This window comes from Amblyraja radiata, chromosome 26 (assembly GCF_010909765.2).
Source record: "Amblyraja radiata isolate CabotCenter1 chromosome 26, sAmbRad1.1.pri, whole genome shotgun sequence".
Classification (NCBI taxonomy): domain Eukaryota; kingdom Metazoa; phylum Chordata; class Chondrichthyes; order Rajiformes; family Rajidae; genus Amblyraja; species Amblyraja radiata.
In genome coordinates, this window is record NC_045981.1 from 17991232 (window position 1) to 18015462 (window position 24231).

A 24231-nucleotide genomic window follows, 5' to 3' on the forward strand; every position below is an offset into this window, starting at 1 on the left:
AAGTGTTGTTAAATGTTAACAAATTCGGAGTAGACTTGATGGGCCGAATGGCCTAATTCTGGCAAAAGAGATCTCCGGTTAGTAAGCCTGCTTTAATGAGTTAGAAATCTCCTTCCGAGACCTTTAGCAAGATGTGCCTTGCTAAATCACTGTCAACCTTCCTGTGCTGAGTTAATTGGAGAGGATGCTCCCTGGGGAGAGAAGTATACTTATCATTCGAATGGAATGTGTACAGATATGGATTTCCCAGTTCTATTTGTAAACTGTTGAGGAAGGATGTGCTGGCGTTAGAGAGGGTCCAGAGGAGTTTTACAAGAATTATCCTAGGAATGATTAGGTTAACATATGATGAGCATTTGACAGCACTGGGCCTGTATTCACTGGAATTTAGAAGGATGAAGGAGAACCTCATAAGTGATGGGAGCAGAATTAGGCCATTTGGTCCATCAAGTCTACTCCACCATTCAATCGTGGTTGATCTATCTCTCCATCCTAACTCCATTTTCCTGCCTTCTCCCCCTAACTCCTGACACTTCTTTGAAACTTACCGAATAATGAAAGTCCTGGATAGAGTGGATGTGACGAGGATGTTTCCACTAGTGGGAGAGTCTGGGTCCAGAGGCCAAAGTCGCAGAATAAAAGGAGGTACTTTAGAAAGGAATTGAGGAGAGATTTCTTTAGTCAGAGTTTGGTGATTCTGTGCAATTCATTGCCACAGAAGGCTGTGGAGGTTAAGTTAATGTATATTTTTAAGACAGAGATTAACATAACTCTTGATTAGTAAGGGTGTCAGGGTTTATGGGGAGAAGGCAGGAGAATGGGGTTGAGAGGGAAAGATATATCAGCCATGATTGAATGGTGGCGTAGACTTGATGGGCCGAATGGCCTAATTCTGCTCCTATAACCTATGAACATGAACTTATGAACAAGATAACAGTGTATAGAAAGAACTGCAGATGCTGGTTTATACTGAAAATATATGCACAAGTGCAGGAGTAATTCAGCGGGTCAGGCAGCATCCCTGGAGAAAAAGGATCGGTGATGCTTCGGATCGGAACCCTTCTTCAGACTGAAAGTAGAGGGATGGGATCAGGTGGTAAGTAATGGCCCAAACAAAACAGGTCCAGCAACAGGTGTTCTGCAGATGTTCTGTAGATGTCCAACACCACTGAACATTTTAAACAATGCGTTCTGCTGCATGAAGCTGATTGAAAAAAAGTTATTAGTGTAGATGCACTAGTATAGTTCTGGTAACTCCTGTAAATCTCTGACCAGTGGACATGCCAGCTGTTAACATTTGGAAGCAATTTATTTCTCTGCCTTGGGAAACACACCCGATGTGTTAATCCAGGCTTGGATCTTCTGATTGGGCCTTGCATGCTGTAATCAAGCCAAGGTAAATAAGATGATCCTCTAAAGGACACAAAGTGCTGGAATAACTCAGTTGGTCTGAGTGAGTAGGAAGCTGAGAGAAGAGGTGAATGGGAGGGAGGGAGGAAATTGAGACGTGCAGGTTGGTAGGTAAATTGGGTTTGGTAACATTGTAAATCGTCCCTAGTGTGTAGGATAGTGTAAGTTTGTGGGGATCGCTGGTTGGCGCAGACTCAGTGGCCGAAGGGCCTTTTTCCACAGTGTATCTCTAAACTAAACTAGACTAAATTAATGTATTGAATGGATGTGATTCGAGCATTTCCTTTGTACTGCATTCAGTTTTGTTATTGAAGCTATACTTATCCCAGCTTGACTTGAGATGGCAGAGATTCAGTCACTGAAAAATTCTCATTTTCTGACTGCACATGATCAGTGTTACCAGAAAAACTGACATTCTGTTGTCAACCATGAAGTTGCTCCATTGCTTACATTTGATTTCAGGGCCATGAAGCATCACTAATTATCAATACTCTCCAGTTTGGTTTAAAACTTGCAAATGCCATCCACATCCTATGAATGACTAGAGTAAATACACTATCAGCAGCATCTGAATTGCAGAAGGGCTGCACATTGGCGCAGCGGTAGAGTTGCTGCCTTACAGCACCAGAGCTCCGGGTTTGATCCTGACTATGGGTGCTGTCTGCACAGAGTTTGCACGTTCACCCCGTGACTGTGTGGGTTTTCTCCGGTTTCCTCCCACATTCCAGAGACGTAGAGGTTTGTAGATCAATTGGCTTCGGTAAAAATTATAAATTGTCCCTAGTGTGTAGGATTGTGCTAGTATATGGGGATCGCTGGTCGGTGTGGACTCTATGGGCCAAAGGGCCTGTTTCCCAGCTGTCTCTCTAATATAACTAAAAAAAAAAAATCTACTCGAGTCAAACATTTGCATTTATGCAGTGACTTGCAGTCCTTAAAGACATTCCAAAGCAGACCACAAGGAACTAAGTACTTTTAGAGTGTATTCCAGAGATATGGAAAACAGATTTATGCATGGTGAACTCCTATAAACATCAATGAGTTAATGACCGATCTGTGTTTCTCAGTAATGCTATTTGAGGGATAAATAGTGTCAAAAGCACCAGGGAGAACTCCAAAGATTGTTTATGTACATCAGGGATTTCTCCTTATGTCTGATCATTTACTCACAAACAAAATCTTTGGTCAGACATTTTAATTCATCACTTGGGACAACTCCGACTGAAAGCAGCACATTCCAGCAGTGAGGTTGCTGTTGCTTAGTTCAATGCTTTCATAGAAGGACAACATCTGTGCTGCTCCAGATGTGCTTTAAAACATCTCATTCAGTGTGCTCATAAACAAGCTTATTAAAAAGTCAGAGTTTTCTGCCAAGTTTAACTATCCGACTGTAATGTTGTCATTGTCCAAAGAGAACATTGCTTAAAAAGAATCAATGTGATGCTGTAAATTATCAGGCCTTGAATGTTCTCCAGGATTTGGCTGAAACTCCAACAAAAACCGAATGAAACAGACTGGAAAAAGCCAGTGCTCTTGTTCAGCCAGATTTGCACTGACTCCCGAGGGTCTCATCACCTTGCCAGGCAGGGAACCACTATCTAACATATAAAAAATCTCTGCTTCACTGTAATCTTCAACCGGGATAATGTTTATCTCCAATTTACCTGGTTATTGATCTAAAACTGGTGTTTGTGGCATCTCACAAGAAACAAATTGCCCATCATGTTGTTTACATTATCTAGATTCCAATACCGATCGCTGAAATAATTAATTGTGCCTTTGGGATGTCTTGACATTGCAAGAACTGTTATGTAGTTTAGTTTAGTTTAGAGATACAGCACAAAAACAGGCCCTTCAGCCCGCCAAGTCCACGCCGACCAGTGATCCCCGCACACTAACATTATCCTACACACACACACAAGACAATTTACAATTTTACCAAAGGCAATTAACTTACAAACCTGTACATCTTTGGAATGTGGGAGGAAACCGGAGATTCCTGAGAAAACCCACGCAGATCAAGGGGAGAACGTACAAACTCCATCCAGACAAGAAGTTGTAGGATGGAACCCGGGTCTCTGGCGCTGTGAGGCAGCAACTCTACTGCTGTGCCACTATACCGCCCCCTGCTGGAAATTTAATATTCATATCTCAAACTTTGTTCATGCTGGCAGTTATTCAAACATGCCTTCCAATCGAGTTGGTCATGAACAATGGCGGCTGCCAGCTGTTATACATTTTCATAAATTATGAGAGCAGAATTCGGCCAATCGTCTACTCCGCCATTTAATCATGGCTGATAAATCTTTCCCTCCCAACCCCACTCTATTGTCTTCTCCCCATAACCCCTGACATCTGTACTAATCAAAAATCTATCAATCTCTGCCTTAAAAATATCCATTGATTTGGCCTTCTCAGCCTTCTGCGCCAACGAATGCCACAGATTCACCACCCCCTGACTAAAGAAATTCCTCATCTCCTTCCTAAAGGTATGTTCTTTTATTCTGTGGCTATAGCCCCTGGTCCTAGACTCTCCCATTAGTGGAAACATCCTCTTCACATTCCACTCTATCCAGACCTTTCAGTAAGTCTCAATGAGGTCCCCCCTCATCGTCCTAAACTCCAACGAGTACAGGCCCAGTGTCGTCAAAGACTTATCACACATTAACCTAATCATTCCTGGGATCATTCTCGTAAACCTCCTCTGGATCCTCCCCAATGCCAGCACATCCTTCCTCGGATATGGGGCCTAAAACTGCTCACACTATTCCAAATTATGTCTGGCTAATCAACAACATGATTCACTCTGACCAGAGGCTGAGGTTGTTGTGCTAACTTGTCAGCAGCATAGCAGCCTGGTATGGGAATGGCAACAAAGGATCGCATACAAATCACATAGCACAATCATTCTGTCTGCTTGAAGGGCCACTGTATTTAGCTCTGATGCATTTCAACATATACGTCACCAGCTAATTAAGACTGATTGGAGAAAATCTTACCAGATGTTCGTTAGTCTTAATCTGATTAGTGGAATTTTATATAGACTGAATTTAAATTACTTTTTACAATTATTAGTAGGTTCATTTCACCCCTTCATTTCACATGTATCAGTAGCTGTTCTTAAAATGGTCTCCTATTAATAGGCATTATTATTGGACATGGGCAGCACAATATTATTCTAAAGCAATTGGTCAGCATCCACGGTGACACAGTGGTAGTTGCTGCCTTACAGTGCCAGGGACCCGGGCTCGATCCTGACTATGGGTGCTGTCTGTATGGAGTTTGTACGTTCTCCCATGACCACACGGGTTTTCCCTGGGTGCTCTGGTTTCCTCACACACTCCAAAGACGTACAGGTTTGTAGGTTAATTGGTTTTGGTAAAAATTGCAAATTGTCCCTAGTGTGTAGGATAGTGCTAGTGTACGGGGATCGCTGATGGGCGCGGACTCGGTTGGCCGAAGATCCTGTTTCCTCCCTGTATCTCTAAACTGAACTAAACTGGCTTTATCTCTCCACATCATTGTCAATATCTCTCGTTTCTCTTATCCCAAACCAGTCTGAAGAAGGGTCTTGACCCGAAACGTCACCCATTCCTTCTCTCCAGAAATGCTGCCAGTCCTGCTGAGTTACTCCAGCTTTTTGTCTGTCTAAACTAAACAATAAGCTGTGTAAATCAAATTTGTAACGAAACGTGGTCTTTTTATTAAAAAACGTGAGTAAAACTATTGTTTATACACAAAGAAGAAGCATAATAATTGGGAAGATGTTCAATATGTGTAATTTCTCTTAATTTTCAATGTGCATAATTCTCCATAACACACTAGTATTCCACTTACAACAATCATTAATTAGACAAAAACGTAGCAAACATAGAATGGATTTCAGAGACAGGTGCAGCCAAGGGCAATAATATCCCAAGTATATATGTGAGTGCCATCTACGGTGCATGCTAACAAAGATAGAAGAGGTCGGCCATGTTCTCATCTGGTTTCTCCCTCTGTTGTTGGCAGTCTGATAGCATTTCTATCTCTCCGCTTCCAATGTGCTTTGATTAGTTCAATGTCACTCAGTATCTTTTTTGCAAAAATGAGCCCAAGTACTTGAACAATCATGAGAATGACACCTAAAGCAGTAATTGAGCCTGCGTGTTTAGTAAGCCAGCTGGTGAGATGAGGCATACACCCGCGGAGATAGATGTAATTCTGGGCTGTCACTTCCTCCATATGCAATGTGCCAAAGCCACACTGGGAGTTCATCACCGTGCCATTCTCCTGTGGATTGATGCAACATGAGGCGGGAGCTCCACAAGCATGGATGCCCGGAGAGCTGCAGTTAAAATACCTGCAAAGCAAAACATCAGTGGCTTAGAAACACTTTACAAGGTCTTTTTAAACCAAGAAATGTCACGGAGGCACAGTGGCGCAGTGGTAGAGTTGCTGCCTTACAGCGCCAGAGGCCCGGGTTCGATCCTGACCACGTCTGGGCTTCTGGGTATTTGAATCCCATATCCGCAGTGTAACAGGCGAGAAAACCCAATTCTTTTGAATGCTTTTATTAAGTATCACCTAATAAATCACTTTTTAAGTGAATACTTTTCTAAAAATGGCTAATTCCATCCAACAACAAATGGCACTGTGGCGCAACAGTAGAGTTGCTGCCTTGCAGCACCAGAGACCCGGGTTCGAAACCTTGACTATGGGTGCTGTCTGTATGGAGTTTGCATGTTCTCCCCGTGGGTTTTCTCCGGGTGCTCCGGTTTCCTCCCACATTCCAAAGACGTACAAGCTTGCAGGTTAATTGGCTTCGGTAAAATTGTTAATTGTCTCTAGTGTGTAGTTGGTCTACGGGGATTGCTGATTGGTGTGGATTCGGTGGGCCCAAGAGCGCTGTATCTCTAAACTAAACTAAATGGAATTCCTTTCCAATTTCAACAAAAGATCATTTGTCCCCATCTGTCTCTTTCAAAGGAGCACTACATGGGCCCAATGTGTCAGACTGCTCTGCAGCTGCTGTCAATGGTGATATGCAGTAGATTAACAAACAGTAAACCTCCTGTGCTTTGAGACGATCTACGTCAATGGAACTGTCTGTTCTTGTGAAATATGCCAGTGACTTGCAGATATAGAAAATGGTCGAAGCTATTACCACGAGCACTGTGGATGTGAATAACAGGCAATCAAAGTGAATCAAACGAATGACCATGAATTCGGAGAAATGTATTGTCACAACGTGTTGCAAACTTAAAAAATTCTTTTAAGAGTCATTGAATTATACATCATGGAAACAGGCCCTTTGGCCCAACTTGCCCTTGCTGACAACCATGCCCCATCTACACTGGTCCCACCAGCCTGTGTTTGGCACATATCCCTCTAAACCTATCCTATTGTACCTGTCTAAATGTTTCTTAAACACTGTGATAGTACCTGCTTAAACACTGTGATCGTATCTGCTTTAAGTCAATGCATCATTTTTGAATTGTTACATTGTGTATTTTAACTTGCCAGTTTCAAGTTGATCTGTTCATTTTAAATTCATGAAGGCAGTTAGCATAAGTATCTAATTTTGTATTGTAAGGATTTGCTCTCCATCAACTTGCAAACTGGTATTTATATATACATAATTATGTATTTAAGCCAGAAACAATCATGAAACAAATACAATGCTACAGATCCCTGACTAATGTCTGCCTGTACCACTCGCTCAAATGCCACTTCTATCACCTATTGGTTTCCTTCCCCTTGCTCCAGAGTTCCTCGCAATTCAGACAAAATTGAGAACTGCAGATGTTGGAATATTGAGCAAAATGCAGTACTTTGTACTGAAGTGTGTTTTAATCAAGATTCCAGCATCCACAGTTCCTTGTGTCTCCATTTTACTGCTCCATTGCAAAATTTCCTCAATGTACGAGTACTTTGAAAAGGTTCTCCTCACTCCTCTCTCACTACTCCCCTTCTTTGATTCCTGCTGTTCTCCTGCTCTTCAACCATGTTCTGACCAGGTCCAAAGATGCTGCCTGACCTAGTGAGTTACACCAGCTCTTTATGTTCTGCTATTATCTGCAGTGCTGGTGGAGGAGGTGTGTGTGTGTGTGTGTGTGTGTGTGTGTGTGTGTGTGTGTGTGTGTGTGTGTGTGTGTGTGTGTGTGTGTGTGTGTGTGTGTGTGTGTGTGTGTGTGTGTGTGTGTGTGTGTGTGTGTGTGTGTGTGTGTGTGTGTGTGTGTGTGTGTGTGTGTGTGTGTGTGTGTGTGTGTGTGTGTGTGTGTGTGTGTGTGCTTGTGAGAGAGTGGGCAGGGAGATATGTTCATAAGTTATTGGAGCAGAATTAGGTCATTCGGCCCATCAAGTCTACTCCACCATTCAATCATTGCTGATCTATCTCTCCCTCTCAACCCCATTCTCCTACCTTCTCCCCATTACCCCTGACACCAGTACTAAGCAAATATCAATCTCCACCTTAAAGATATACATTCACTTGGCCTCCGCAGCCTTCTGTGGCAATGAATGAGGCAGGATTCAAATTTCAAAATATATTTCAAAATCAACAGTGCTGTAGGCATAAAATTAGAAATTGACGAAACTCAGTGCCCGAACCTTAACCACTAACTCATAATATCATAAGGTCAATTACTGGGAATTCTTATCCACCTCTTGATGGAGTTACTGCCACCCTAAGACTGATGCCAAGGGAACAACAAAGTGTCTTTGGAAATGTACTTAAAAGGATACAAAAGTTATATTGTTAATGGACTGTTAAACATTAAGTAAATAAGCGAAGCATATCTCCAAACAGGGTGGATAATGTAAATAGTAATGGGGGTTCTTTGATTCTGTCTACTCATATCCATTAAAAAATCTATTATGTTACCAATCGACCATCGGATATGAAAGGTTTCAAGGGATGTGGGCAAAATGCAGGCAAATGTGAATAGATTATAAAGGTCGGCATGAACGAGTTAGGCCGAAGGACCTGCTTCCGGGCAGTATGACTATGACTCTATGACCTTAAGAAGGGTCCAGACCCGAAACATCACCTAACCTTTTTCTCCAGAGATGCTACCTGACCCACTGAGTCACTCTGGCTCTGTGTGTCTATCTTTGGTATAAACCATCATCTGCAGGTCTTTGTTTCTTCCTTAATAGACCTATTGTTTTTTTTTAAGGTAGACAAAAAATGCTGGAGTAACTCAGCGGGACAGGCAGCATCTCTGGAGAGAAGGAATAGGAGACGTTTCAGGTCGAGACCCTTCTTGGTTTTTTTAGACTTGGCACAACATACTGGTGGACCAACACTTGTTGTTTCGACACTTAATAAAAGTAATCAAAGTAATTGTTTTTCTGGCAGGTTACACTGGGGATGTGGGATCCAAATACCAGGAAGCCTAGACTAGCTTAAGGTTTATAATGTACAGGTACATCAGAATATTTAACAGACACTTACAGGTTGAGCTCCCAATCGTGGTAGGACTCCACCCCGCAACACTCTAGTCCTCTTTGGATTTCGTTTATAATAAAACGAAGGTCTAGGTCATCCTGATATCTCTTGACACCCAGGATCATTCCATTCTCCACGTATTGTTCTAAACGGTCTCTCAGGAAATAAACCGCGATCCCACCGACTACCTGCACTGTCAACAATATCAGGATCCCGGCAGTGAAGAATTTCAGCAAGCATTGGTTCTCTCTCAGCGCCCCCACGCACCCCGAGAAGGACATGCTGCCGACCAGAAGGCCCACGACGACAAAGGCCAGCATGGGGTCCGTGCTGAGATTGTTGATGTTGTCCACGTCTAGAGATTCCTTGTCAATGAGTCCCCAGATCCCGATCCCCAGTATCAGAGAGCCCAGGACGGTGAACATGAAGTTGAACACTATCATTGTGTACTTGATGTAGACGTTGACTTTGGTGACCGCATGGTGTCGATGGTAGAGGTGAGCCAATTCTTCCTGGCGCTCGGTCCCCAACCCGCTCCCCGTTTCAGCACCGTCCGCCGGAGGACAGCGACCACAACTCGCGGGCTCCATCCCGCCATTGTCTCGCCGACCCTCCTGCAAGAGTGAATGAAGACAGGAGGGGAATGTCAAAAGTGGGACATTGAAAGATCAGACACACCAAGAGGCAACACTCGGATTTAGTTTTGTCGTCGGGTCGGAGGCCGTCAGAAAGCAATGTCCCAAAGCCATTCAATCCAGGCGATCATTGGGATGAACCTATCGCTGATCACATCCAACAAACTAAGTTAATTTAAAAAAAGCTTTGCAGAATTTGATTATCTGGAAGCAATCCTGGGTTTTGAGAGATAGCGGCCGGACCACACTGCTGTGCCCATTGAATCAAGTAAAATGCACTCTGTGACTTTTTTTTTGGTAAACCAACACTTGCAGTTCCTTGTGTCCCGCGCTTACGCACGCAATCTTACTTTGGCAACAATACATTCCTGTCTTCACGCACTTGTACAGTTATACATTCCATTTGGCTTCATCCAAAACAGACATACTCGCCACCACACACTGAAAAGGAACAACAGAGTATCACGCTCTAGTGAATCATACGTCGTCCTCAGTGAGAAACTTAATTTCACTCCAACAGTTACTCCGTGTGAATTAAAGACATTCAACTAGGCGTTGTGTGACTTCGGTCTAATGTGCGTTCTTCAAAGCTTAGAGGGCTGGGTTTGCAGATCAACTAATTAGACTAATTGAATCTGAAAATTTGTTTTTTTTTTAAAGGATCGGACTCGAGCTTTTATTCTCCGGAAAACAAAACGCAAGTGGGTCCCTTTTTTGCCGGTCTTTCTGTTTATCTGCCAACTCGTATTTTATCGCTGAGTCTAAAGCTCGGAACGTCGCCTATCCATGTCCTCCATAGATGGATGACTCGCAGGTAACCTCATCTTCCGGCATTAGATTGTGGAAAACATCCTGCGACGTGTTGAAGAGTTCTGGTTGGGGGCTCTCAACAGATTCCAAATGAAGTTGAATGAGTTGTGTCAGTCAACCGCAGCAGGTCGGTGCTACTCCCCAGAACGTACATTTAAAATATGTACACCTCGGGTGAAGATAAAATAATAATAATATTCTCTTTAACGTACTAACATACCACTCGGCTAAAATATCCAATTAATCAAATGGAAGTTAAATCACTTCCACGCGGAATTAAGGTTAGCGCTATAAACCCATTCAAACTGCTAATTTCTCTTCAAATGCAACTAAAATGCTCAAAAATCAGATTCCATCAGCTGCCAATTTCCTTCTTTATTCAATTCAGTTTACTTCAACACTTACGCTGAAAAAGGACACAAGTGCTGGAGTAACTCTGCAGGTCAGGCAGCATCTCTGGAAAACATGGATAGTCGACATTTCAGGTCAAGATCTTCTTCCGTTTCTTGATCTCGACCCAAAACGTCACATATCCATGTTCTCCAGAGATGCTGCCTGACCTGCTGTTTCTTTAGCGCTTTCTATCCATTTTCTGTATCAACCAGCATCTGCCGTTCCTTGTTTCTACATCTCAAAATTATGTGTTGTCCTTGTCAAGGGTTAAATCTAAAAACAGCTGCAGAAACATTGAAAATGCCTTCTCCATGAAAGATCAAAGCAAGACAATAGTCTCCAGACTGCATGAATGGCTTCAGGCTTAGATGGTACCCAATACAAATGAAATGATGGACAACAATTAATGTGGAGGAAGGATATTCGATTGGCTTATTCTCAGACATGCACGGATTAATTTGATTCCATGAGATTCATTCCATCCCTATTAATGAAAAATACAAGCCTGTCTGAGCTACTGTGTGTGCCTTCAGGGTTACTTCCTCTCATGGCAATCTTCCATCTTTCTGGCAGGACCAGACACTAAAGTGCACCGAATCAACCTGCCCTATATCCTGAGGATATATAATCTGCTAACCCAAAGTCGTAATATTTTGAGGAACTTCCCAGCATTGGGCCTTGGAAATTTTGTTAGCATTTTATTTTGTTAACATTTTAGCATGAGTTTGTTTGATTATCCAATTAATGGTCAATGATCAATGATGATAGACATCAAGTGCTAGAGTAACCCAATCTCTGGAGAAAAAGAATGGGTGACGTTTCGGGTCGGGACCCTTCTTCACACTGGAGACTGGAGTCTGAAGAAGGGTCCTGACCCAAAATGTCACTCCATACTTTTTCTCCAGAGATGCTGCCTGATCGGCTGAGTTATTTTAGCACTGTGTCTATCTTTGGTATAAGCCAGCGCTCTGCAGTTCCTTTCTACACGTCAATGGTCAATGGTTCTCTATTATCACATGTACAGACGTACAGTGAAACTGTTTTTTTAAATACAGTTCAGTAAAGTATCGCCATACCTAAGCAAAATTCACAATTAGTACAAAGTTTATAGAAATAGTCCACTGGGACCGCATGCAAGAGTCGGCAGGTTTTCGCACCATTTTCAAAGTCCGGACCGGTAATAGCCCTCGGTCTTGTGGAGTGGCGTCCAATCCAGGCAAGCCCCAGGCTGCTGCAGGGCCTTCATCCTGATTGTTCTTCTTCTCCCAATTTGAATGAGTTTAAATTCTTCATTAATTCCACTCTGTATTTATGTACTTTGATGCCCTATCAGGAGGCAGCTCCCACAACAGTTTTAAATAATCTCATATTCTCTAACTTTCATTTTATCTCTCTCTTCATTGAAGTAATTTCATCTTTAATCATTTAGGCCATCTCTCCTCTGCTACCGGATTCTGTATATTTTGCAGTCTGACATATTCATTTACCATCAATGATGTGAAATCTTTGCACCATGTGTTGCACTTTAACCAGTTACTTGACTGTCACATTGGGAAAGCAGCCAGTAACATTCATTATTACAGCAGGTCATTTAGTTTCCACAAAGTGATTTTAAAAGAATATATTTGACATCTCTTCACTATCGAACTCCAAGACTCCACGATCAGGTTCAATGTGAAATGCATTTATCAGTTGGCCTGTTCATTGTTGAGTCAGAGTAAGATGTAGATTGAATGTGCAGCAGAATGCACTGCAGAATCTCCCCAGAACACAACCCTGCTGCACTGACAGTGTGCAAAGCTATTGCCATATGACAGTTCTCTCCACTTTTGATAATTTATCTTTAAAACAAATATTGTAGTACGTTGAAACTAGATCATGTTGATGAATGGAATAGTGTTGTATTGTTCCATTGTACAATCGTTATGTCTGTTCTAAACAAATACTGTGCTAGTTATTTCCATGAAATACCTTGCAGGCAGAACATATGATCTGATCTGTAGAAAAGAGGAGAAAAAAAAGAGGGCTGTCCATTCAGAGGGTGTGAGATTGGAGTGGGTGAGGAGAGTAGAGAGGTCAAGGCAGTTGATGTTGTGCTGACAGTTGAAAATAAGAGAAGGGTCCCAACCAGATTCACCGATTCATATTCTCTAGGATTGCTGCCTGACACGCTCAGTTCCTTCAACACTTGGTGTCTTTTTATTTACAGGATCTCATCTCATGGCATCTCTTAGTACTCTCATGTTTAATGGCATTTGCATAATGATAAACTGAAAATCTGTTGTAGGATGGTATATTCAAAACACTACTGTTACCACCAAGGCCCAATCGTAACATGGAAAACCTGTCTGTTGTTGCCAGCATTACATTACATTTGTAAGTGTCAGCTGCAGCTTGTACTCAAACAACTCTGACATGTTGGCCTTGATGGATGTGAATGTGTGTGGTAAACACCATCAGCAATTGAAACTTGGGACATTTTTCCATCAGTCACATTTCATCTCTAGTGGGCCCAATCATCTTGGACCCAGCCTACATTCCAAGCTGGACTTATGTTCTGGATTTGGGCCACATGGTGGCGCAGCGGTAAAGTTGCTGCCTTACAGCGCCAGAGACACAAGTTCGATCCTGACTACGGGAGTTGTCTGTATGGAGTGTGTACTCCATACAGACCTGTGACCTGTGTGGGTTGCCTCCCATACTCCACAAATTGTCCCTTGTGTGTGCAGGATAGCGTCAGTGTGTGGGGATCGCTGGTCGACGTGGACTTGGTGGGCAGAAAGGCCTGTTTCCGTGCTATATCTCTAAACTAAATTAAGCTAAATCTGGAATAGACAACCTGAGTGTCCTCCCTTGGTAAGTTTCACTTGTACTACAAACGCTCGCCCTGGAAATCCCTGAGGTTGCCGCCATGAACTGTAGTTAATTGATTCCATTTACTCAAATAAAGATAATTAATAGCAAAAGTCAAAACAAATAAAATCTTTAGAAAATACATTTAAATCATTCCAAAATAATAACAAATAAGTAAAAACATGCAAAGAAAGTTAAATAGGCCACCTATCTATGTCATCTATCCTTGTCGTCCAGAGATGCTGCCTGGCCCACAGCACTTTGTGTCAGTCTTTACATAGGCCAAGGTTTTACCTGAAATTATGCAAACCAATGGGTTCATTGATACAATGCCAGTTCTCCCAGTGTAAAGCTGAGGGGCAAGATCCAGAATGCATCCCCAGCTCCTCCGCTCCCCTTGCCCAATAGTCGGTCCAGATATGGAGCAGAAAGATTAAGTCTGTTGGCATCTGATCTTCGGGATGGTTCTGGCTAAAATGCTTCAATGTGAATGCATGAAGTTCTGAGACACCCTGAACATCAAAGAGCTGACAGCTGGGAGGAACAAGAAACTGCAGATGCTGGTTTACAAAAAAAATAGACGCAAAGTGCTGGAGAAACTCAGAAGGTCAGGCAGCATCCCTGGAGAACACAGGTGAGTGATGTTTCAGGTTGGAACCCCTCTTCTTCCCAATGGAAAGGCAGCTGTAGATAAGTATGATTTATCCCACATATTATTGTATGTTTGTCTTTCTGCTGACTGGATAGCATGTAACATAAGCTTTTCACGGTGCCTCGCTACAGGTGACAAACTAACTAAACTGAATATTTTCTTTTGATTATTTGCCTGATGGCTTCACCTCTTTCTAGTTTTTTGCAACTTCCAAGACTCCTCTCTTCTTACTTTTTCTTGAATAAAGTCTGACATCTACTCTATTACTTGCATTTGTGCCAAACATTCATAGAATGTAAAGCGCTAGAGTCTTCTTCTTGTGTATGGCGTGCACAGCCTAAAGTTGTAAGACAACCTGTTCTGTTTGATCTTCTGTTTGTGCACGACAGGTTGATTGCATTCGTCGAAACAGGGTGGACCACGTGAAGGTTTCAATCTCCCACCCTAGCGCTAGAGTAACGCAGCAGGTCAGGCAGCACCTCTGGTGGACATGGATAAGCGATATTTTGGGTCTCGACCCTACCACAGACTGATTGCAATCACTTTCCTCCCACTCCCCCACCCTGTCCTGTTCTTTGATGGAGGAACTACGATTTCACCATTAGACACTCAGATAAAGATGATATATTTACTCTTCATATTATGAATAAAATATATTTTGAATAAAATCTAAGTGCATATTGGTTCAAAAAGGCCTACCATATTGATGCCTCTCATATATTATATTCAGATTTGAATCTGAATCTGAAATCTGAATATAATACGGCAAAAAAATTGACAACAAGCTACAAACATAAAGAATAAATCAAACAATTTAAATATAATTTCATTGTAAACCTCAAAAATATACTAAACTCTTCCACGTCAATTAATTACTTTGAAGCATGGCGACTATTTTCAGAGGCATATGTTAGAATTAATTATCACCTGCACCATTGAACTCTCTTTGTGATGTGCCGCAGCTCAGTCCAGTGAATGTTTTTGAGTATTTAAAAGAGTTTAAATTCCCTGACTTTTGACTCATTTGACTTACAGCAGGTGAAGAAAAGGTTAAGATTATATTTTCACTTCACTTGAGTCTATTTATTTGTCAAATCTGCATTTCATTTAAATATACTGAACAAAATTCTCCTCTTCTTCAATTCATGTAATTATAGAAAAAACTATTTTAAGTTCTGAAATGACCTCTGTGCAGTTAATCTTCAACTGTGTGGTTACTGCTGTGTGGAGACAAGGGTTGTTTTGCAAAATATTGTAATCCAATTTCAGTTACGTTTAAGAAGGAACTGCAGATGCTGGAAAATCGAAGGTACAAAAAAAAACTGGAGAAACTCAGCGGTTGCAGCAGCATCTATGGAGCGAAGGAAATAGGCAACGTTTCGGGCCGAACCGTTGCCTATTTCCTTCGCTCCATAGATGCTGCTGCACCCGCTGAGTTTCTCCAGCTTTTTTGTGTACTTTCAGTTACGTTTAGTTTAGTTGATAGATACAGAGCGGAAACAGGCCCTTCAGCCCACCGAGTCTACAACGACCAGCGATCCCCGCACATCAAGCCATGATCATATTGAATGGCGGTGCAGGCTCGAAGGGCCGAATGGCCTACTCCTGCACCTAATTTCTATGTTTCTATGTTTCTATCAACACTATCCTAAACACACTAGGGACAATTTACAATTAACCAACAATCCTGTATGGCTTTGGAGTGTGGGAGGAAACCGAAGATCTCGGAGAAAACCCAAGTGGTCACGGGGAGAACGTACGAACTCCGTACTTTAAGCACCTGTAGTCAGGATCGAACCCAGGTCTCCGGCGTTGCAAGCGCTGTAAGGCAGCAACTGTACCACTGCGCTACCATGCAGCCCAACTTGTGGCTGTCGAGATGAACATACTATATGGATTACAATATTTTGTTTTCATAACAGATTTCATACTTAAAATATAGTAGATTTAATATTAAATTGAAAACTTGATGTCATTAATTATTAATTCAAAAATTCTGCACACCATACATGGACAAGCAACACTGGATTTTGCAATCGGCCATGTTTAATATATTTATTTCAAATCACAAAATGGCAATACCGCTACCAGAACAAATTTTGATTACAAAATCTAAGACACATTGCGAGAACTATTTTTGGAACAGTGGTCGGTTTAGTTCATTGATACTTAATAAGCAGCTCATTCAAAGTCAAGTTAGACTACAAGGTATTAATCTCAGTTCTTGATGTCTGCTACTCAGCTGTACGCAGACAATTGAAAGGATGAACAGAGCATACCTATCTGAGTCCGTTCAATGTAACATGTCTTTCCTCAGGAGATTATTCCTTTGTCCCACTTACCTAAAAGTATTGGTCACCATATATTTCCTTTGCCGAGCAAAAATGGGTAATATTTTGAACATAAGGTACTGTAATTTTTATCCCTGAAAGCTTTGTGTCCTTGCTCTTTACTTAACTGGTTATTATATGAGAATTTGTTATTAACTTTGTGTAAAGCAATACTGTGGAACCACACAGAAGAAAAATACATTTATTAAAGCCATTTTTTTCACATAGTAATTCTAACTTAAATATTTACCTTGAATATCAAAGGACTGAGTTCATCTGCTTCTCTCCTTTTCTTGATGAAGGAGAAATATTGCGACATTTTCATTGTCTGCTTCTTCCAAGATGACCTCAAATTATGAATTAAATGAATGTTAGCAGAAAGTATTCACAACGGGAGTATTCAGTGTTCCATTTTTCCTCCCGCAGACAAGAGAAAGAGAAAGTTCAATCTTTGGCCACGTGTTTCTGGATCACATGAGAGTCATCACAAGGATTATAGAAGAATCTTTTGTCCTGAAACCTATGCCTGACTTTTCTACTTGTCCTAGCAACTCAGCAAGACATTCATTTCCTAAGTGAGATGCTTCTCAAAAAAACATACTTCTTTTCCAGAAGCATTTTGTAAATTTGATTCAACAACAGGAAGAGTGTGGAAGGAAGGCAGATAGTAAAATGTACAGCACTTTTTTAGATACAATGTGGAAACATGCCCTTCTGCTCACCGAGTCCACGGCGATCAGTGATCACCAGTGCACTAGTTCTATCCTACAAGCTAGGGACAATTTATAGAAACCAATGAACCTACAAATCTGTATGTCTTTGGAATGTGGGAGAACTGCGCTGTAAGGCAGCAACTGTAGCACACTGCCACTGTGCTGACAATTTTTATATTTTTAATATTTTTAAATATTGAATATTTTAAATTTATGTTTTGGAACTTGGTATCAAAATGTTAACTGATAGCAACGATACTATGAACTCACATGAACAAGTGGGTTTAACCTTGTGTTAAATAATATTGATGGGAAAATCTATGTTTGTTTTTATGTGGTGTGCAGAATCAATGAATTAAAAGTATCGCTGATACAAATTCTTAATTTCACATTACACTCCCTCACATGATTAAAATGTAGAACTCGACACTTATTGTCATGAAATGCTGCACAAAGATTGGTGCATGATGAAAGAAAGACATCCATCACATTTATATTTACAGCGTTAAAGTATACAGAAATTGAAATATTCAGCATGTCAGGCAGCACCGATGGCGAGGGAGATTAATAATCTTTCAGGATTCTAAATATATGACATAGAAACATAGAAACATCGAAAAATCTTGCTTTTCCCCCATATCCATTGGTTCCATTTAGCTCTTTAGCTCGAAGAGCTAAATCTAACCTGAAACATGAAGTCAGTTTCTGTTCACATTAAGTCCCTGGCTTGCTGCATGTTTCCACTACATTCTGGTTTTATTGCTTCTTGTTGTCAGATGCAGAGACAAGCTGGGGATAATTATCTTCCTCAGTTCACTGGCACATCGAACAAACATATACTTGCATGCCGCATTTTAAAATGAAAGCTTCACATTGAAGCAGTATCCATTCATCTAAGAAAGGGGCCCAAATTCTCTCTCCAAAATTAGGACACAATTAGGGCACAAATTGGAGGAACAGAACATCATATCTCGCTTGGGCAGCTTACAACCCAGTGGTATGAACGTTGATTTCTCTACTTTCAACTAACTCCTGCATTCCCTCTCCTCCCCCCCCCCCCCCCCCCCCCCCCCCCCCACCATTATCTTAACAGTTCCACTGTTCGCATCCTTGTATCCCTCTCACACTTTCCCCTGGCCAATAATGGGTCATTATGGGCTCCACCTTTCCTGAGGTCATCTGTTGCCGGCTCTGATTTATTTTGGCCTTTTCAAGCTTCCAGTTTCCCCCGCCCCGACCTACTATCAGTCTGAAGAAGGGTTCCGACCCAAAACGTCACCAATTCTTTTTCTCCAGAGATGCTGCCTGACCCGCTGAGTTACACCAGCATTTTGTGTCTATCCTCAGTATGAACCAGCATCTGCAGGTCCTTCCTGCACACAATTACTCCTGCCATTTATCGGTGACATAAGCTGGGGTAGGTACCACGTAAATGGAGTGTGGTATTTCGGGTGAGATGTTATAGAAAACCCTTCTGTCCTCTCAGATGAACCTAAAAGATCCTATGTGCTCTCTTGAAAAAGAGCAGGTGATTTATTCCCAGCATCCTGCCAAGCATTTATCCCACAGTTTAAAGCATAATATTGGATTGTCTGGCTTTAATGCATTGCTTATAGTGTGTGTGTGTGGTGTACAAATAAGCTCCTGCTTTTTGAACAATATAACGCTGACTACTTTGCTGGCTGTACAGTGCTCTGGGTGAATTGAGGTGCTGAAAAGCAGTACAAAAACGCAAAGATTTATTTTGACACTTTGTCATTATGACATGGATCAAAGGTATCCCATCAGTTCCAATTCCATTGTCCCTGGTGAAACAGCAAAGCAAGTTGCCATGGAACCAACATTATCTATGCATTCATGAAATGCAACACTATCAAAAATGTGTGGGAAGGAACTGCAGATGCTGCTTTACACCGAAGATCGACACAACATGCTGGAGTAACTCAGCAGGACAGGCAGCATCCCTGGAGAGAAGGAATGGGTGACGTTTTGGGTCAAGACCCTTCTTCAGACTGAAAGCATGTCCAGACTAGAGATATGGAAGGATAAGGTGTGGAAATAACAGAACAAAACAGACGGGGCATGATCAAGGAAATGTGGAAAGGTTCATTGTTGGCTGAGGGGAAGGTGACAACGAGGCATACAATCAGTAAAATTTATCATTTATCAAGACATTGAAACTAGTCAGAGAATTTGGGTGGGGTGGGGATGGGATGGAGAGAGAGAGGCAAAGCCAGGGTTATTTGAAATTAGAGAAATCAACAGTCATACCGCTGTTTTGTAAGCTGCCCAAGCAAAATATGAGGTGCTGTTCCTCCAATCTGTGTGTGACCTCACTCTGAGAGTGGAGGAGACCCAGGAAAGAAAGATCGGTATAGGAATGGGAGGGGGAGTTAAAGTGCTTAGCAACCGGGAGATCCCATAGGCCTAGGCGGACAGAGCAGAGGTGTTCAGCGAATCAAGACTGTGTTTGGTCTCCCCGATATATCTAAAATGTTCCTTTTACCAAAGCAATGTACTACAGACTGACCAATGAAGAGAACATTTGTCATGGCTTCTCTTAAAAGTTCTTCACCTGATGCCATTTTCTCTTTTATTGCATGAAGGCATAGTCTTTGACATTGTTGCTATGGCAATGAATTTAATAAACCCTTCACATTACAAAACTGCAACAAGTTACTCATGAAGAGTTTCCTTTCCCATTAACACCATCAGCACTATCCTTATGGAATGAAACCATCTATTGTTTTCTTGCAGCTGCAGTTAAATTTGCACCATCTTCCTGTTAGGTTTGAGGCATAGATAGGATAAATAGTCAGAATCGTTATCTCAGGATGGAAAATTTAAATGCTGGAGGACATAGTTTTAACGTGAGAGGGGCAAAGTTTAAAGAAGATGTGTGGGGCAAGAGTGTGGTGGGTATGTGTAGGGATGTGCTGCCGTGAATGGTGGTTAGTGGCATTTAAAAAGCCTTTTGGGTAGGCATATGAATATGAAGGGAATGGAGGGATATGGGTTATGTGTTATGTGCAGGTAGATAGGTGATGGTCTTGACATTATATTCAGCACAAACATTGTGGGCCAAAAATCATGTTCTTGTGCTGTACTGTTATATGTTCTAATTACTATGTTCTATTTTCTCTGTTCTATGAATGTTCTGAGAGTTTCTTAAACTATTAAAAAAAAGGTAGCGTATAAATTTATTTTCTGAACTCTCAGAGGAGAAGAATTTGGATTAGGGCCAACATTCATGTCCCACAGATTTACCCTGATTTCATTGTAAACCACTGAATAGCTAATGTAGTCAGTGGCCAGATTTGGACTCAGAACAGGATGGAGCCATTACTTAAGCGGTTAAAGACCAGTCATTCCATGTAACCACCAGGCTTTGCTGAAGCTGAATTAAATAATTAACCATCGGTCAGCAATGAATGGAACACAATTGTGGAAAATTAAGGAAAAATATCTTTCAATAGGAAAGGAAAGATGGATAGAGTGATGAAGACACTTGCCGTTGTGTTCAGATCACAGAGTGGATTTTCCTGCTTGGTACTTTTGGAAATTGTCATTCTTCCAGAAGCATTTTTTCGAGCGGCACAGTGGTGCAGCAGTAGAGCTGCGGCCTTACAGCGCCAGAGACCCGGGTTCGATCCTGACAACGGCCGCTTGTCTGTACTGAGTTTGAATGTTCTCCCTGTGACCGCGCGGGTTTTCCCCGGGTGCTTTGGTTTCCTCCCACACTCCAAAGACTTGCAGGTTTGTAGATTAATTTGGCTTTGGTCAAAATTGTAAATTGTCCCTATTCTGTAGGAAAGTGCTAGTGTATGGGGATTGCTGGTCGGTGCAGATTCGGTGGGCCAAAGTGCCTGATTCTGCCCTGTATCTCTAAACACTAAACTGTGAAAAAAAACTTAAGTTCTGTTTTCTGCACATTTGGATTCTGCCAGTTATAACAAGATATAACAGTGTAAGGCTAGTAAACTTCAACATGGTTTCAGAGTTGCCTAGAGGGCTTTTTGGATTTTATGGACGGTTTTCAATTCATTTGGAGTCAACTATTATGTTTAGACAGTGCTGGCAGTGTAACATGCTCCCGTTAAATATTGAACATCAGCTGATGAGAGCTCCCTATGCATTCATGAAATATAACAAAGGGAAAACTGGTGATCAGTCTTAAGACGGGACCTGACACGAAATGTCACGTCTCCACTCCAGATGCTGCCTGACCCATTAAGTTGCCCCAGCACTTTGCATTATAAAACAGAAAGCTGTTTAGCACAAGAGTCAAGATCGGATGGAGGGATATGCTGTCTGGATGTTGGGGAAAAGAAATTGCAACTTTCCATTTTAATCCAAAATAAGACTACATAGGAAATGTATAAACTGTTTTTTTTGGTTTTGCCACAGTCTTATTATGGAAATAAAACAAAGATATAAAACTGAGGTGACTGATCCTTGTGGCTTTGAACAAAAGGGTCATTAAATAAAATATAGAACATGGAACAGTACAGTACTGGAACAAACCCAATGTGTGTGATGAATGTGATGCCAAGGTAAATTAATCTCACCTGCCTTCACATGATCCATATCCTTCTATTCCCTTCATATCCACATGCCTATTTAAAAGCCCCTTAAATGCCACTACTGTACCTGCCTCCACCACCACTACCCCTACAGCGTGGTCAAGGCACTTACCACCCTCTCTATAAAAAACGCCACACATCTATCTATCTATCTATCTATCTATCTATCTATCTATCTATCTATCTATCTATCTATCTATCTATCTATCTATCTATCTATCTATCTATCTATCTATCTATCTATCTATCTATCTATCTATCTATCTATCTATCTATCTATCTATCTATCTATCTATCTATCTATGTCTGTGGCTGCCGCCTGCCGTCCGGCTGCCTTTCTGCCTTTTGATTCGTTCCATCGTGTGATGTCACAATGCCCAATACTCGCAGATGTCCAATCGGAATGGATCCATTTACATGGACGGCTGCCGGCCGCCTTTTTTCCTTTGATTCCCTGCAACTCCGAAACCAGACGCAGAATCGCCGACATCTTTTCCATTTCGGTAGATTTCACTTTTCTTTCTAAGTATCCGCTCCTGATTACATTTCGTCGTGTTTAAGTACACGTTTTTAATCAAATCCTTCTCCCCCCCCCCCCCCCCCAATATTTCAAAAATAAACTGGCTTCTCACCCATAGAAGCAGCACCAGCCCCAGCCCCTGGTGAACGTTCCATCGTGTGATGTCACAATGCCCAATGTTCACATATGTCCAATCGGAATGGAATCATTTACATATGCCTTTGCAGGAGCACAAGCACTTGGTGAACGTTCCATTGTGTGATGTCACAATGCCCAATGTTCACAGATGTCCAATCGGAATGGATTCATTTACATATGCCTTTGCAGGAGCCCCAGCACCTGGTGAACGTTCCATCGTGTGATGTCACAATGCCCAATGCTCAAATACATTGTTGCCATAGAGGGAGTACAGAGAAGGTTCACCAGACTGATTCCTGGGATGTCAGGACTTTCATATGAAGAAAGACTGGATAGACTTGGCTTGTACACGCTAGAATTTAGAAGATTGAGGGCGGATCTTATAGAAACGTACAAAATTCTTAAGGGGTTGGACAGGCTAGATGCAGGAAGATTGTTCCGGATGTTGGGGAAGACCAGAACAAGCGGTCACAGTTTAAGGATAAGGGGTAAATCTTTTAGGACCGAGATGAGAAAAACATTTTTCACACAGAGATTGGTGAATCTCTGGAATTCTCTGCCACAGAAGGTAGTTGAGGCCAGTTCATTGGCTATATTTAAGAGGGCGTTAGATGTGGCCCTTGTGGCTAAAGGGATCAGGGGGTATGGAGATAAGGCAGGTACAGGATACTGAGTTGGATGATCAGCCATGATCATATTGAATGGTGGAGCAGGCTCGAAGGGCCGAATGGCCTACTCCTGCACTTAATTTCTATGTTTCTATGTTTCCCTCTCCTCAACCCTCTCCCTCTCCCACCCATCCCTCTCTCCCCCACCCCCCTTCCCTCTCTACGCCACCCCCTTCCCTCTCTCCACCCTTCCTCCTACCCCTCTGTCCCTCTTCCATCACTCCCCCTATCCCTCTCCTCCTCCCTCCCCACTCTTCCACCTCTCCGCCCTTCCCCCTCCACTCTCCCTCCCCACTCTTTCCCCTCTCTCCCCCCACCCCTCTCCCCTCCCTTCCCCCTCCCCTCCCTCCCCATCCCCCCCTCCCCATCCCCCCTCCCCCACATCTCTCTCCCATCCCCCTCTCTCACCCCCTACCCCACTCTGCTTCTCCCTCCCAAATCTGTCCCGTTTCCTCCTCCTCCTCCTCCCCTCCTCCCCTCTTCTCACCCCCCCTCCCCCCACCTGTGTGTTTGGGGGGTGGTTAATGTGAGTGTAATGCCGCCGCCCCCCCCCCCCCCGCAAACGCCGTTTGTGAAACAGACCCAACGGGTCTGCACTTGGTCTAGTTAATATATAAAAGTCTGTGGCTGCCGCCTGCCGTCCGACTGCCTTTCTGCCTTTTGATTCGTTCCATCGTGTGATGTCACAATGCCCAATACTCGCAGATGTCCAATCGGAATGGATCCATTTACATGGACGGCTGCCGGCCGCCTTTCTTCCTTTGATTCCTTGCTACGCCGAAACCAGACGCAGAATCGCCGACATCTTTTCCATTTCGGTAGAGATTTCACTTTTCTTTCAAAGTATCCGCTCCTCATTACATTTCGTCGTGATTAAGTACACATTTTTAATCAAATCCTTCTCCCCCCCCCCTAATATTTCAAAAATAAACTGGCTTCTCACCCATAGAATCAGCCTCAGCCCCAGCCCCTGGTGAACGTTCCATCGTGTGATGTCACAATGCCCGATGCTCACAGATGTCCAATCGGAATGGAATCATTTACATCTGCCTTTGCAGGAGCCCCAGCCCATGGTGAACGTTCCATCGTGTGAT

The 24231-nt window shown here is 42.4% G+C and overlaps 1 protein-coding gene across 1 annotated transcript; it reads right to left on the bottom strand.

The window, feature by feature from the left end:
• Positions 1-5125: 5125 nt before the first annotated feature.
• Positions 5126-16927, bottom strand: tspan10 (tetraspanin 10). Its single transcript, XM_033044362.1, has 3 exons — positions 16766-16927; positions 8849-9456; positions 5126-5752 (listed from the first exon to the last, which is right to left on the bottom strand). Exons 1-3 carry the CDS (start codon positions 16838-16840, stop codon positions 5392-5394), a joined length of 1044 nt encoding a protein of 347 aa, XP_032900253.1. The 5' UTR covers positions 16841-16927; the 3' UTR covers positions 5126-5391.
• Between the last annotated feature and the right edge of the window lie 7304 nt (positions 16928-24231).

Bases quoted from the DNA above. Each gene is read 5' to 3' on its own strand.
- tspan10 (XM_033044362.1), bottom strand. From the start codon at position 16,840: ATGAAAATGTCGCAATATTTCTCCTTCATCAAGAAAAGGAGAGAAGCA. The intron at 9,457-16,765 runs GTAAATATTTAA...TCACTCTTGCAG, and splicing joins TCAGTCCTTTGATATTCAAG to GAGGGTCGGCGAGACAATGG. The intron at 5,753-8,848 runs GTAAGTGTCTGT...TTTGCTTTGCAG, and splicing joins CACGATTGGGAGCTCAACCT to GTATTTTAACTGCAGCTCTC.